The following is a 14167-nucleotide window of genomic DNA, read 5'->3' on the forward strand; positions in this document are numbered from 1 at the left end:
CCCCCAGGTCACAGTGCAGTCACAGGCAGTCTGTGCAGACCCCAGGCATCCTAAACTCTGCCAGCTTCCGATTCTAGTTAGGGAATTGCGTGTTTGCAGTAAGAACCATTTCCGGCTCCTGGAGTGATAACACCAGCAAGCACACGCATGCTGGCTTCTATCCTGTGGGTGCCCCGGCTGCGGGGCCGTGGCAGATGAGGTGATTTCCCGACCCTGGAGCCGCCGCTGATCTGTATTTAGTGCACGCACCGCACAACCCTGCCCACATTTACATCTTGCAGTGACATTGCGAGTGCGGCCTGTATGCATGAGTCGGCTCACCATGCACAGTTTAATAGCCTGAGTGCACGATTAATGGATAAATAAGAGCGGGGAAGGGCTGGTGTTATGAATGGCTTGATGACCCCCGCAGGTAATGGGTGGCGTAACGTTAGCCAGGCAGGGGGCCTGGTGTTGCTCTGGCCCTTGCTCACGGGCCTCGACCATGTTCAAATAACTCTCACCCTTTTGGCTTCTGGTTCAATTCGGGTTATATACACAATACACTCAAGCACCTTGGGAACATAGCGAACATTGAAACAGGAGGGCCTCTTCCAACACCCTGGTTTGGGAGGGTCCCTGTGAACATGGAGGGGAGCTCTGCAGAACTTACCTGCTAGGCCTTGGAACACTGGCGGTCGTCGTCTGGTCATCGTGGTTGCCTGAAGTGTGGCGAGGTGTGTGGGGCCAGACAAAGTCCGGAAGGAATTTTCACTGGGACCTGGCCCCACCCACCAACCTTGCCAACCAATGTGTCTCCCTAAATTTAATGGGGGTGACTCACGCTCCGAGCTGCTTCCTTCTTGGGCCTAAATTGCAGTTTGGTCTGCAATGTTTTGGCTCCATCAAGTGGCCAAGTGGTGCAACAGCAATGAAAATCAGTGACACTAGGTTTAAACCAGGTCAGCTGATTTTCATCCGGTAGGGTACTGTCGGGCAGTGTCGGTTTTAACCGATTTCCTATGTATAGTGGAGTGGCGTGAGGGGCATGGGGCTCAGTAGAGTGGTGTAGAGTGGAGTGTGTACACTGGAATGGTGTATACTGGAATACCGTAGAGTGGAGTGGTGTACAGTGTAGTGGCATACAGTGGAGTGTCGTACAAATGTAAGTGAAATCTAGAAGCAATGTAGATTATGGTGTGCAGACTAATGTAAAACAGTGACTTGCACTGCCTTGCGCTTTTCCAGATTTATCACTAAATGCAGGGCTACGCATGGTGGCTTTGCACTGCTTTGTAAATCTGAGTTAAGTATTTCACTGCCCATGTGGTACCGCAACACAATAATACAGCTAGGTCTTAGTTACAATTTAGGCCACTGTATACTGCAGTAACTTTGCAGTATACCATGGTACATGGCGATGACAAGCCAGTATATAATAGCTGTTTTTAAAGAAATAAAATGAAAAGGGAGCCTTATTGTTTTCACTACCCTTTGGCTGTAGCCTTAGATATAGCTAAGTAGTGGTTTTATTGTAGTTCCCTACCTATTACCACTTTATTAAAGTGGTAATAGGTACAGTAATGGATTTATATATTTTTTAACATATTTTTAAATAAGTTTACGGAGTACAGTGCTAGTACCTAGTAAGTACTGTATTTCTTGGGAAATATTTTTGATATTTTGTGGCACTCCATAAACTTTGTTTACGGAATTAAATATGTTAAAAAAATGTAAAACACTGTACTACACTATAGGTGTGAAATAAAGAGTATTAAAATACAAAACCTAATACTTACCAATATCTAAGGACCTGAGCCAGAACACTGGCAACGTGACCTTAAAACAGCATGGCTGACTTTTACTTTTGTAAAGGCAGTCATTATACAATCAGATAATGACTTATCATCGCCATGTACCACAGCAGTTTCCTGAAATTTCCTGAAATTTTGCAAAAGTAATGCGGTCACAGATATCACTAAATTTAGATGCCTTTTACCATAATAAATAATTACCCGCAATACCCAAAAAGGATCACCTGCGCACCATATTGTATAATACTGCCAAATTTCATTTGAATCCGTTTAGCCACTTTTGCGCTATGTCAAAAACAATAGTCAATGGAAACTGCATTGGTAGACCAAAAGAGTCTTGGGAGCCCACCTTTTATCTTTGCACCCCCATAAGGATTCACAACAAAAATCGTCTAATGGGTGGAAAGTTATTAGGGAGCAAAAATCAGAGGAATACTTTTCTCTGGGAATCCTAACTACAACTACAGAGTGGCAATCATATTTAATGTGATTTCATTCTTTTTATCTATTGTACTTCTTAAGTATTGTTTGCTGGTTTACATAATCATGTGACCATAAATGAGTCATTTAGTTTTTCATTTAGTAATTCTGAAACTTTACATTTGGAGCCTAGTTTATTTTTTAAACTTCCTTGCTACTTTTAGTCTGCTTGTGCTACACAGATATCACCACATTTCTGGTCCATATAGCTTCATAACATCACTTGCAATAGCAAAAAAGATCACCTACATAATGTACATTGCTGTGAAATTTCATTACAATCAATTCAGTCATTTTTCCACTACGTCCAATACAAAAAAGTCTATGTAAAATGCATTAGGGGGAAAACCTGTTTGGCCCCTTTTTCCTTTGCACTCCCTTGACCAAATGCCACACAACTGTACATCCTCTGCCAATGTAATGGGTGCAATATGTCTGGAAAGTTTCGCTGAGATTTGTCAAATGGGTGAGTACTGAGTGGAAAGGAGGAGAGTACTGAGTGGAAAGGAGAAAGATGGCGGCCGCTTGAGCAGGCCATGTGTAGCTCTGTGGTCAGTCAGCAGGAATATGCCCGTACCCGCTGGTTTCACATAATTAAATATGCTCTTTATTATTGTAACTACTGGTATATTAGAGAATGAACCCATCTGGAGTCTGCTCTGCTACGAGATCGTCCTACGGCAAGCGGAGCTCGTGCTTGCCTACCGAAGATTGCAGAAAGCGGCAGCCCGTGTAGATTGGAGACGCCGGCATCTGACCTTGTGCACAGCACTCGCTATGGGTCCCAAGCCAGCCAGTGGAAGTGGGAAGGTGACTGCTGCCCCTGCTGCCCGGACCGCACTCATTGGCCCTGGCCACAGACAAGGCTTCTGCATCTGCTCCTGCTCCACGGGCGTGGCGCTGAGAGCAGTACTCAGCCTCGACCCGGACGGAGACTCCAGCCGAGGGGAAGGGGAGGGGAAGGACTGCGCCTCCCCAGAAAAGCCTGCTAAGTACTAAAGTGCTGGAGCTGCTTCGTGGCTCGCCATCCAGGCAGGTTCGCCAGCAACCATCCCAGGAAAGTCACTGGAACAATGCGCAGTATGCAACCTCACAGCAACCATCCCAGGAAAGTCACCGGAACAATGCGCAGGATGATGAGCGCCTGCAGTAGGGTGATGAGACTGCTTTACCGTTGGTTGTTACAGCCTCAGACTCAGTGGAGATGGGGGCACAAGCAGCGATGACTATAACAGAAGAGGTACAGAATTTAACTAAGGGGGTGTTGGCAGAAAAGGTGAGGGGATACTCTAAAAGACACATCAAGGGAAAATGCCCAGCCACATGAAATCTCTCCGGGGATAACAGTGAGCACGAAAAGGACTTATTGGGCAAAAGCAAAGCTTACTCGAAAACTCAAGCTGACTCAGCGGGGGGAGATGAAGTAAATCCCCAGCAATCGAACCAGAAGGAAAAGCGAAATCGCTGCTTACCCCCCCGCTCTAAAGGGGTGGAAGAAGAGGGTAATGAATGGGACCATGACCCAGAGGCGAATGATTGCTTTTTCTCCCCGTCAGACTGAACCTGGTCAGTAGATGGGTCCGAATCAAGCATGGAGTCAAGTGAGACCGAGAGCTTGCCAGGTTCAAGTGGAATGGACTCGGCAGGTACCACACGCCAAGTAACTAGGAAAACTCTAGGCTATAATAGTAAAGGAGGCAAGACCTCAAAGGGCATTACTCCCCGGGCGACCAGCTGGTTGGAAGTGCGACTATTGGGCCTCAAGAGGTACACTCAACCCTGGATACTATTCTACACAGTGTGATCTCGCATCGCGAAGAGGCCGGCAGGATAGCTCCAGCTCGCAGGTTGCAGCACATAAGCTACAGTGGCCCGTCAGGAAGAATGCCAAGATGTGCAACGCCATTTGTGAATAGTTGGCAAACCTATAGCTCAGAGCTGCTGCCCTCAAGACAGAGATTGTCAGTTACTTACGACAACCGGAAGCTCATAAATCCCAACTAATTGACATTCAGTGGAAGCTGAAAGACCAAAAGAGCAACCAAAGGCGTAACAACCTCTGGTTCTTAGGAATTCCAGAAGGATTTGACATGCGGTTGAACATGGTACAGCTGCTGAGTAAAACCTTCCCAGAGCTATAAGGATGGAATTGGCATTATGAAGTCCAACGGGCACACTGAGTCCCCTTCTCCCTGTGACATCCGGCCAAAGCGGACGCAAAACCTTGTGCCATTCTAGTGTACATTGGAAACTATCTACAGAGGCAAAATATCTTGGAAAAGGCTAGACTTAAAGCTCGACGATTTGCTGAGGACTTCTCATTCTTTGTTAAGCCAGATTTCTGCCACGTTACTGTTGAGCGGTGCTGCTGCCTCCGTCAAATGATTAAATCATTCCAGGAGAAGGGCATTCAGGCTTTCTTAATGAATCAGCCTGTTTGAAAGTGACCTGGGGGAAGCAGACTCGATTCTTCACCTAATTAAACCTAAGGAGTGCCTTGCTGAGGGTGGGGTAAAACTTGAGGCTATATGGTTGGGCAATCCCCTTGCCTTGTCTTTAAGGCCTTACTGAGTAATATACATGCCAAGATTGATTTAGATGTTCTATTAAATGATGGCAGGGGTGTAAGACAAATTGGGTAATGGCTTTTAGGTGGTGATTGATAGGTAATATTAGCCACTGGCTAGGGGAGCTACTTTCCATCCACCACAGACCAACATAGGTCTGTTTTTCAGCATTATAGGGCTGTTTAAGGGTGAGAGGGACAGGGTGGGGGAGGCCGGTTCTCGAGGAGGTGTGGGAGGGGTTACGGGTGGGAGGTGGTGGTGGGGTGGAGTAGCAGGTGAAAAAAAACACCAGAGAACCAGCGAAGAAAAAGATTATCTCTTTGTAGCTATCTTCAGATTGGTTATCAGATTGTTTATTTGTCATACGTATGGTTAAAATTTCTATTTGCTCAATAAACACTGGTCATCTTTACAACAAAGCAAAATGTCGCAGGGTGGGCGAGACATTAAGATCCTTGGGGTTTGACATAATAAGTCAACAGAAAACCCACATCCTGTGGGATAGAAGACAATCTATTTTGATTTCAGAATATACGATGGCTTGCTCTACCCAGACCTCCACGATTAGAGCTATTGATGTGGAAGATAAGTGGAGCGGTGGGCAGTGGTAACACTGACTATAGGGCTGACGGTATGTACCATTTATGGTTCTAATCAGGACAACCCCAGGGCATTGAAAGAACTTGAGATGGAGCTAGCCTCCTGGCCTTATCCCTTGATAATATGCAGGGATTTGAATATCCATCTGGGTGCTAGAGGGGCTCCTACTAACAAATATCAGGGGACAAAAATGCAGGTGCATAATGCATTAGCCGCATTAACGGCCAGCCATGGCTTAGTGGATGTCTGGGCCTTGAGGTATCCATCAGATTATGTCTATATATACCTCTTGTTTCCCCACAAGAAATATGTGAGGTTAGATTACTTCTTTGTATCCACCACACTACTTGATGACACAAGCATTAGAAAATTGCCCAAAATACTCTCAGACCACAACCTCTTGGTTTTTATATTACGGTACAAGGGCACATGAAACTCTGGTCCAAATGGACATTTGACAGAATTATTTTGGCCAACAACCTATTTATAGAACATCTCAGGGGTTGTGCTCAACACTTCTTTGACATGAATAGATTTAGTGCCTCAAGGGAAGTAGTTTGGGATAAGTTTAAGGCAGGACTGAGGGTGAGGCCATTAGCTTTGTGGGACATTGTAGAAAAACTCAGCGAGATGAGATGCATCGGCTGGTCGCACAGCTGGCTTAACTTGAGGAGAAACAAACTACAGCACTACCGGAGACAGGAAGAACAGCAAGCCCAACTACAGCTAGAAGTCATTCAGATTAAAGCTGAGATTAACAATTACAATTACTACAATAAAAAGGTGGCCGAAGCCTATCAAGCCTATAGCAGAGAAAACTATGAGTATCCGGAGACAACTGGCAAACACTTAGCTCAGCGCATGAGACAGAAAACAAGAAGAAACAACATTGCTAAGATCAGAAAGAAAGATGGGATGTACATGACGGAATCAAAGGAAATCTGTTGTATATACATACATAAATTGTGTTCTACTTGTAGCGTGACTTCCACGAGCGCTTACTTTCATGCTCGTGGAGATCACGTGGAGTGTTGTGTTTTAAGTATGGGTGGTTCGAGGCAGGGACGGTTGAGGGATGAGAACGGGTATGATGTAAAGGACTCGGGATGTAGCGGACGTGAATAAATCCTGCTGCTCCAACAAGTAACCTTCTGCGGTGTCTTTATCTCAATGTGGATGTTCCAGGCACTTTCCCACATTGGCGACGAGCGGGCACGGACTTGCCCATCCTCAATTGGATTATTCTCATTTTAATTCATTTAAAAAAAAAAAAAAAAAATGTTTTTAAAAAGAGGAGTGGAATCTCACCCTGTTGCATATCCTGTTAGCCCATGGAGAAAATTAGGCCTTGATATCATTGGTCCTTTTCCAAGTCTTACCGAAAGTTAAGTGTTTTGGAATTGTTCTTGTTGATTATTTTTCGAAGTGGCCGTAGGTTAAGATGGTCAGAGAAGTTACCTCACAAAGTGTAATTGAGTTTTTAGATGACATTTTTTGTAGAGAAGGTATTCCACAAGAAATAGTCACAGATAATGGACCTCAATTCATTAGCAAGGAGATGGAGTCATTTTTTGAGAAGTGTAATATAACACATAAGAGAATAGCTGTTTTCCATCCAGAGGCTAATGGTCAGGTGGAACGGTTTAACCGTGTTGTGAAGGAAGCAATACAACTCTCTGTGAAAGGGGGTTTAAATTGGAGAAATGCATTGCAATCCATGTTACTAGCATACAGAACGTCTCTAAATTCAGTAACGTTAGCTAGTCCATTTGAATTATTAAGGGGACGCAAACCTAGTACCAATTTAGTACCGTGGTGGTTAAAAAAAGGGTTGAGTGACAATAAGTTTACTGCTGTTGACTATGAAGTGGTTAAACAAAGAGTTAATGAGCAGAAAGGAAAAATGAAATTGTTTATGGATAAGAAAAGAGGGTGTAGCAGTAAAACTAAAGTTGTAGTCGGTGAATTTGTTCGTTTGAAAAGGAAAGAAAATGTTCCTAAAGGTTCACAATGCTGGTCAGATCCAAAGAGAGTTATAGAAGTATTTAATAATGCTGTAAAATGTGTATTGCCTTGCTTGTTATGTTTTACTTTAAAAATTGAAACCTTCTTTCTCTCCTGCTTGACAGCTATAGAAGACTACACATGTTGATTGACGAGCTGCCGAACCTCCGGGTTGTCGGCTGAATAGCTGTGTATCTGAAATACCCGAATAAAGGTTTTTAAAAAAAAAAAATAAAAAAAAAAAAAAATAATGCTGTAAGAATAGAGGGAGGAAGTGTTTGGAATTTGAATAGGATTTCTCTGTTCAAAGGGTTTTCCCACTAAGATAGAAATGTTGGGATAAGTAGACATTCTACTGGTGAGCACAATGAACAACAACCTCATTGTTCAAATTGGAAGGGTGATTCAAGGGGGAAACGTGAGCATCATTATCCAGAAAGATTCAAGGATTATGTCATGTGTTAGTATTCTTGGAAAAAAAAAAGAAAGGGGGAAGATGTGTTGTATATACATATATAAATTGTGTTCTACTTGTAGCGTGACTTCCACGAGTGCTTACTTTCATGCTCGTGGAGATCACGCGGAGTGTTGTGTTTTAAGTATGGGTGGTTCGAGGCAGGTACGGTTGAGGGATGAGAATGGGTATGATGTAAAGGACTCGGGATGTAGCGGACGTGAATAAATCCTGCTGCTCCAACAAGTAACCTTCTGCGGTGTCTTTATTTCAATGTGGATGTTCCAGGCACTTTCCCACAAAATCGTTAAAGAGGATTCACAGAGCTACACTGGGCAGAAGCACAGGATATGGCCCTAGATACAGGAAGGGTAAGAGCTGCCAGTGGGATAGTAGGGGTTACTGTTCCTGTACTGCAAAACTGGAGGCTAATATTACATTAGAGAAAGTCACAGAGGTAATCCAAATGAGGGCCTCAGGAAAGGCCGCAGGCCCGGATAGAATTCCCATGGAAGTCTGTAAGATGCTTCAATTAGAACTGGCTCCTTTATTACTAGATCTGTTTCTAGCTGTTCAACATAAGGAGCAGCCCCCGCAGTCTTGGCTAGGCCCTGATATAATTGTCTTTTTAAAGAAAGGGAAATCCCCAGAGGACCCAGCGTTGTACCGTGCCATCTCCCTTATGTAATGTAATGTAAATGTAATCTGTAAAGCACAAACTCATGCCCAAGGGCGTCTTGGCGCTACAGAAATCTCATTTTGGCCACAGCAATGTCAGCGACGGATCATGCAGGTGTGAAAAGCCAAGTCTTTAAGGCGTTTCTGGAGGTAAGTAAGGAGGGGATCGTTTTTAGTGTCAATGGCAGACTGTTCTAAAGCACAGCAGTCGTCCTGAAAACACTCTTTCCATCCCAGGTAGCCCTCCTGAATGGGGGGACAATCAGGTTCTTAGCAGAGCCTAAGCGAAGCGTCCTTGCAGGGACATACCATTTGAGTTTCTTCTTAAAGTGGTCTGGCCTAAGTCCGTGCAAAGATTTATAAGCCAGACAGAGAGCCTTGAATCTACAGTGTTGCCTGACTGGCAACCAGTGTAACTTCCTGATGGCTCCTCTAGCCGATTTAGGACTTTTAAAAAGGAAACGAGCAGCAGCATTTTGAAATGTCTGAAGCCTCTTCAGGAGACCCGATGCAAGAGTAAGGTAGAGACTGTTGCAATAATCAATCCTTGTAAAAAACAATACCATGGTTACGTTTTCAAAAGTTCGGGCGGCCACATTTTTGGGATCTTTTTTTAAGCGTTACAGAGCAGAATGAGGCAGATATAGTTTTGTTTACTAGGGCTTTGAACTTCAGTTCTCTATCTACCAGGAAGCCTTAGTTTTTTACTTTGAGGGTGCAGGCAATAAGTCCAACTCTAGTGGCCACCAGTCTGTTGTGAAGAAAGAGGGGTTATTGCCAAAAGATGATGACCTCAGTTTTTGCTGCATTCAGTTTAAGACAGTTGCAGTCCATCCAGTTGCTTACCTTACTCATGCATGTGCTGAATGCTAGACCCAAATTGTTTTCAGGATTTGTTAGTGACACTACAATTTGGGTGTTATCAGTGTAAGACGCTAAGGAGAAACCAGATTATTTAATAATTGACACAAGTGGCATAACATAGAGGCTAAACAGTGTTGGGCTCAGTGCTGAGCCCTGGGGAACTCCGCAGGGTAGGGAGAAAAGCCTAGAAACAAACTTACCCATTGTCACATTATGTTGTCTTTTTGCCAAGAATGATTGCAGGAGATCCAACACTGTTCCCTCTATCCCAAGGCCACGCATACGGTCAACCAAGATCTCATGGCTGACCATATCAAAGGCTGTGGAGAGATCCAGCAGAATCAAAGCCGCCGCCCCCCTGTCAAGCAATTCTCGTATATCCTCTGTCACTATCACCAGGGCAGACTCTGTACAATCGTTTTGTTTCTGAACCCGTGTTGTATTTCGTACCAGCAGAGAGTTTTTCTCTAAGTACTCTGAGAGCTGTTGATTCCTTACTTTCTCTGCCAACTTGGCAGCGAAGGGAAGTCTTGATATAGGACGATAGTTATTCAGGTCCAGGGCATTCAGATTGTCTTTTTTTAATAGGGGGAGAATTGAGGCAAGTTTCCAGTGAGAGGGGAAGATCCCTCCTGCAACATGTTATCAAACATTTGCCCCAGGTATTGTGACACTTGAACAGGAATCACATGCATTATACTAGGGGGACAGGGGTCTTGTGGCGCACCAGATTTGATTAGTGGGATTAACTCTATGAGTTGACCTTCTGAAGGGGCCTTAAAGGTAGAGAAACTAATTTTACTTGGAGGGTCAGTTAAGACATGCCCATCCTGATGATTGGCTACTCTCTTCGCAGTGAATTTGATCAAAATATTAGCAACACTTTCTTGAACGAAGTTTGCCAGTGCATCACAAAGGTTTTGGCTTATTACTGCATGATATGGACTGGATGGTGTTACCACTTTTTTATTACTGAGAAAAGGGTTTTGTTTGCATTGCAAGCAGCTTTTATATGATCCACGTAGTATGAGGTATTTGCTGCTAAGATACATTTTTAATGCTTGGCTAGTTTACTTTTATAGTTATTTTTCTCCTCCACCTCATAATTTTTCCTACATTTTCGTTCTTGTCTAAGACAATCATTACTTTCTTAACTGTAGTTTTTTGAATGATTGGCCAGAGTGCAAAAGTGTCAACACTTTGCTCCAAGTTAACCCCTGGTTGCTATGGACTAGGAGTAATGGCATCTCCCAATTCGACTGGCCGTATTTTATAGATGGCTTGACGTGAAATTTGCTGGGTAGTGTTTCTGTATATGATAGATTTCTCGGTCTTTATCTGCCACTTAACCACCCAATGGTCTGACCAAGTCAGGAGAGATGGGAGTAGAGTGATGGCAGCATAGCTGGAGACAAACCCATCTACAGATTGATTGTACCAAGAACATCACCCTTCAGGATCCTCATAGGACTGAAGTGGCTACATATCTTGGGATCAGGATAACCTCAAATGTGGATTCAATCTGGCAATCTGGAAAATGACCCTCTGATAGCTAAAATAAGTAAAGATTTCAAACAAATTGACAAGCTGCACCTCTCAAGAATCGGGAGGTGTAACATCCTTAAAATGGTTGGGTTCTCAAAGATACTCTATTTATTCCGCTCTATCCCTCTTGAGGACGAAGCTATTTTTATCAAAAAAACTTGATGCATTGTTCTCAAATTTCATATGGCAATATAAGAAAATCAGACGGTCATTACAATTTTTAACCCTCTCTCAGGAACGAGGGGTTTGGGCAGTTCCGAATTTAGTCAACTACTATTGGGCCACAATGCTCCAACAGATGGGAATCCGTTTTTTACCAGACAAGGGACATACAGAAATACAGGAAGCTGATGCTTCCCCCTTTATATATGAGCTGGGTATCGGAAGAGCAGCACGGGGGTGCTATTACGACAGCTGGAGACTAGTTATCACAAGAAAATATGCTTCAAGTCCCTTAAAGCAGCCTGGAATGTATGGCATAAAGTAGGAAATCTGCTGAAGCTACCAAGGTATCTGTCAAGGTTTTATTCCAAACTCCCAGGATCGGTGCGTTGCTCAAATGGGTCCACCTCTCAATTGCTCCACCCTTTGATGCTATAACAGTGCAGAGGGTAGAATGATTAAGCGAGGGAAGGAAAGGATGGGGTCAGCGGGGAGGGAGACCTACAAAATAAGATAAAACACAATTAAAGGCCTATTCTACTTCCATTAATACTTGACCAAAAACTCATATCACTATACGGAGCAATAACTACCTGTAAAGGAAAAACAAAACATGCGTTCTTGTAACCAAGTTCTTGATGAGGATATCGTATATATGAAGGCTCTTTATATGCAACACAAAGGAGAAAAATACTCTATGTTAAGTATTGATATGCTAAGCACTAACACAACACACACACTTGCTGTACCCACCACAATGAATGTTGATACGTGCATCACAGAGGGGGTTGAGCCTAACTCACACCAAAGCCCCTGCTAGGAGAAAGATCACAAGAGCATATAATGTATTTTAGAGATACTCATCATCATAAACGAAATATGCGGAACTGGCCTTAACCTCATGACAAGCACTCCTCTGTTGTTTCAGCACAGTTAATAACATGAATCACAACGCCAAGCACTCCTCTGCTGTTTCAGCACAGCTAATAACTTGAATCACAGTTCCATAAAAATAAGGCGTATATCAGGTGAAGACACAACACTTCGGTACACAGCACACATTGGAGGTATAGCTTCCCACCTCTAGTATAAGGGCAGATGTTATGCAATTGAGCACAGCGTTCTGATACACATCCGTGTGAGGTTTTTTAAAGTTATGCCCCCAGAGCGGTGACCCTTACCGCCCTTCTAGACAGCGTCCAAATGGGTCAGAATCCCAGAGCGTGGTTCTTCCTCCCTTCGAGTTTCCCAGCCGAACAGAATTCGCAGCACTGATCGCTGCCACCGCCCAGCCTAAGTGAATTCTGGGTAGGCGCGTCATCGGAATGCGCGCGCGCCTACCCGGAAGCGGAACCTAGGAAATGTAGTTCTGTCCTAGGACGCGGGCGAACGCTGACACTGTGCTCGCCGCGCGCCCTGCCGTCGTCCGCAACTCTGGTGAGCATGACAGTACCATAGATATACACTCTTGTGGCGATCACCAGTTTTTACGGATACTTTTTATGATGGGATGGGAAAACAATGGGAGTAAGCTGGCACAAGTAAAATAGGGGATATCTTTCGTACAGATTGATTGGCTTCTTTTGGCGAGCTACAGGAGCACTATGGGATAAATGCCGGGTCTTATTTCACGTATATTCAAGTTAAAGAAACTATTAAACAGTTCAAGTCTGAAGTGTTTTCTACAGACAAGAGTCCTCTTTTAGAAGTTGTTATTCATAGAGATTGCCGGATAAAGCAAATATATAAAATTCTTTTAGAAGCTACCCTGGACGATCTAGTGAAAGTAGAATCTAATTGGGCCAGGAAGCTAGGGGAAAACGATACGGATTTATGCATGTCTATTGCTCTAGCCAAGAAGATCTTTCTTACAGCCAACTTGGAGGCGCAAGCATACAAAACAGTCTTCAACCTGTATTTCACCCTGGCCAAGTTATTTGGGTGGGGGAAAGAAAAACGACCACTGTCCAAGATGCGGGCAGGGCCCAGCAGACATGGTCCATATGTTTTATGACTGTGAAAAACTAGACCCTTTAAAAAGAGGAGTTGGAAGTCTTTCTGCATAAGGTATTGGGGCAGGGAGTGAGCATCTCCCTACCCATGATGCTTCTAGGGTATGATGAGAAAACCCAAATAGCACAGACCCAGATGTATTTTATTTTTATTTTGGTAGCAGTAGTCCACTTGCTGATCGCTACAAAGTGAGAAGATTCAGACCCCCTTACCTACTCCGCTTGGCTTGCCCGGCTATTCCATATTTATAACCAGGAAAGAGCTCTATATAACTGTAAGGGGAGGTGGTCTATGAAACAAGGTAGTAAGATCTGGGGACCTATGCCAAATCTGGACCTTCACTGAATTGCAGAGATCCGTTTGTGCCTGTGTCCCCCGGCAACTAACCCTTTGAAAAGTAACTAAGGGCTACACATGTAGTAAAGCCTGTATATATTATAGCATTTTTTGGACCCTTTGTGGCCACTATTTTTAATCTTTGTATAACAAATATATATATATATATATATCCCCTCTTACCTTTTTTTTTAGCCTAGGTATAAATATGAAATAGCTAACCTTGACTTTGTTTTCAGCCAGGTTCAGCTGACCTCTGTGATCTTATGGCTTAATGATGGTGGCCGCACTAGGAAATTTGGATTACAAATATCCTTTTATTATTCTGAATATATTGTATTGCATTACCCTTTTGGACCACCTTGTTTATTTTATATCCTTCTTATATCTCTTTACTGTCTCTACTGTTATATAATTATCACTAAATTTTGTCTCTTGAAGAATTGTCTAGTAATCGCTGTATTACCTGGGATAAAATAATAAAGATATAAAAAAAGAGAGATTTGTCAAATGAGTACAAAGTTATTAAGGAGCAAAAGTCTCACTGGTAACCCAATTTGTAACTATAGAGCGGCTTCAACCCCTCTGTATTATATATACATATATAGATAATCACTGAATGAGCATAACTTATTATAGTGTGGCGTTAGAAACACTGATCAGTCTCCTCT

General features: G+C 43.4%; 1 protein-coding gene across 2 annotated transcripts in view; it reads left to right on the forward strand.

Annotated features, from left to right (window-relative positions):
* The window catches only part of LOC146775828 (E3 ubiquitin-protein ligase TRIM39-like), a 342920-nt gene that overhangs the window by 325586 nt on the left and 3167 nt on the right, over window positions 1–14167 (forward strand). Inside the window, exon 5 of one of the 2 annotated variants that reach the window (XM_085639431.1) lies at window positions 7570–8146. The exons of the other annotated variant lie outside the window; for it this stretch is intronic. Within the exon in view, the coding sequence (XP_085495557.1) occupies window positions 7570–7627 (58 nt within the window). The 3' untranslated portion in view covers window positions 7628–8146. Of the gene's footprint in view, window positions 1–7569; window positions 8147–14167 lie in introns of those variants that run through there. 2 annotated transcript variants of the gene reach the window in all.

Source organism: Triturus cristatus, chromosome 12 (assembly GCF_964204655.1).
Source record: "Triturus cristatus chromosome 12, aTriCri1.1, whole genome shotgun sequence".
In the NCBI taxonomy this organism is placed as follows: domain Eukaryota; kingdom Metazoa; phylum Chordata; class Amphibia; order Caudata; family Salamandridae; genus Triturus; species Triturus cristatus.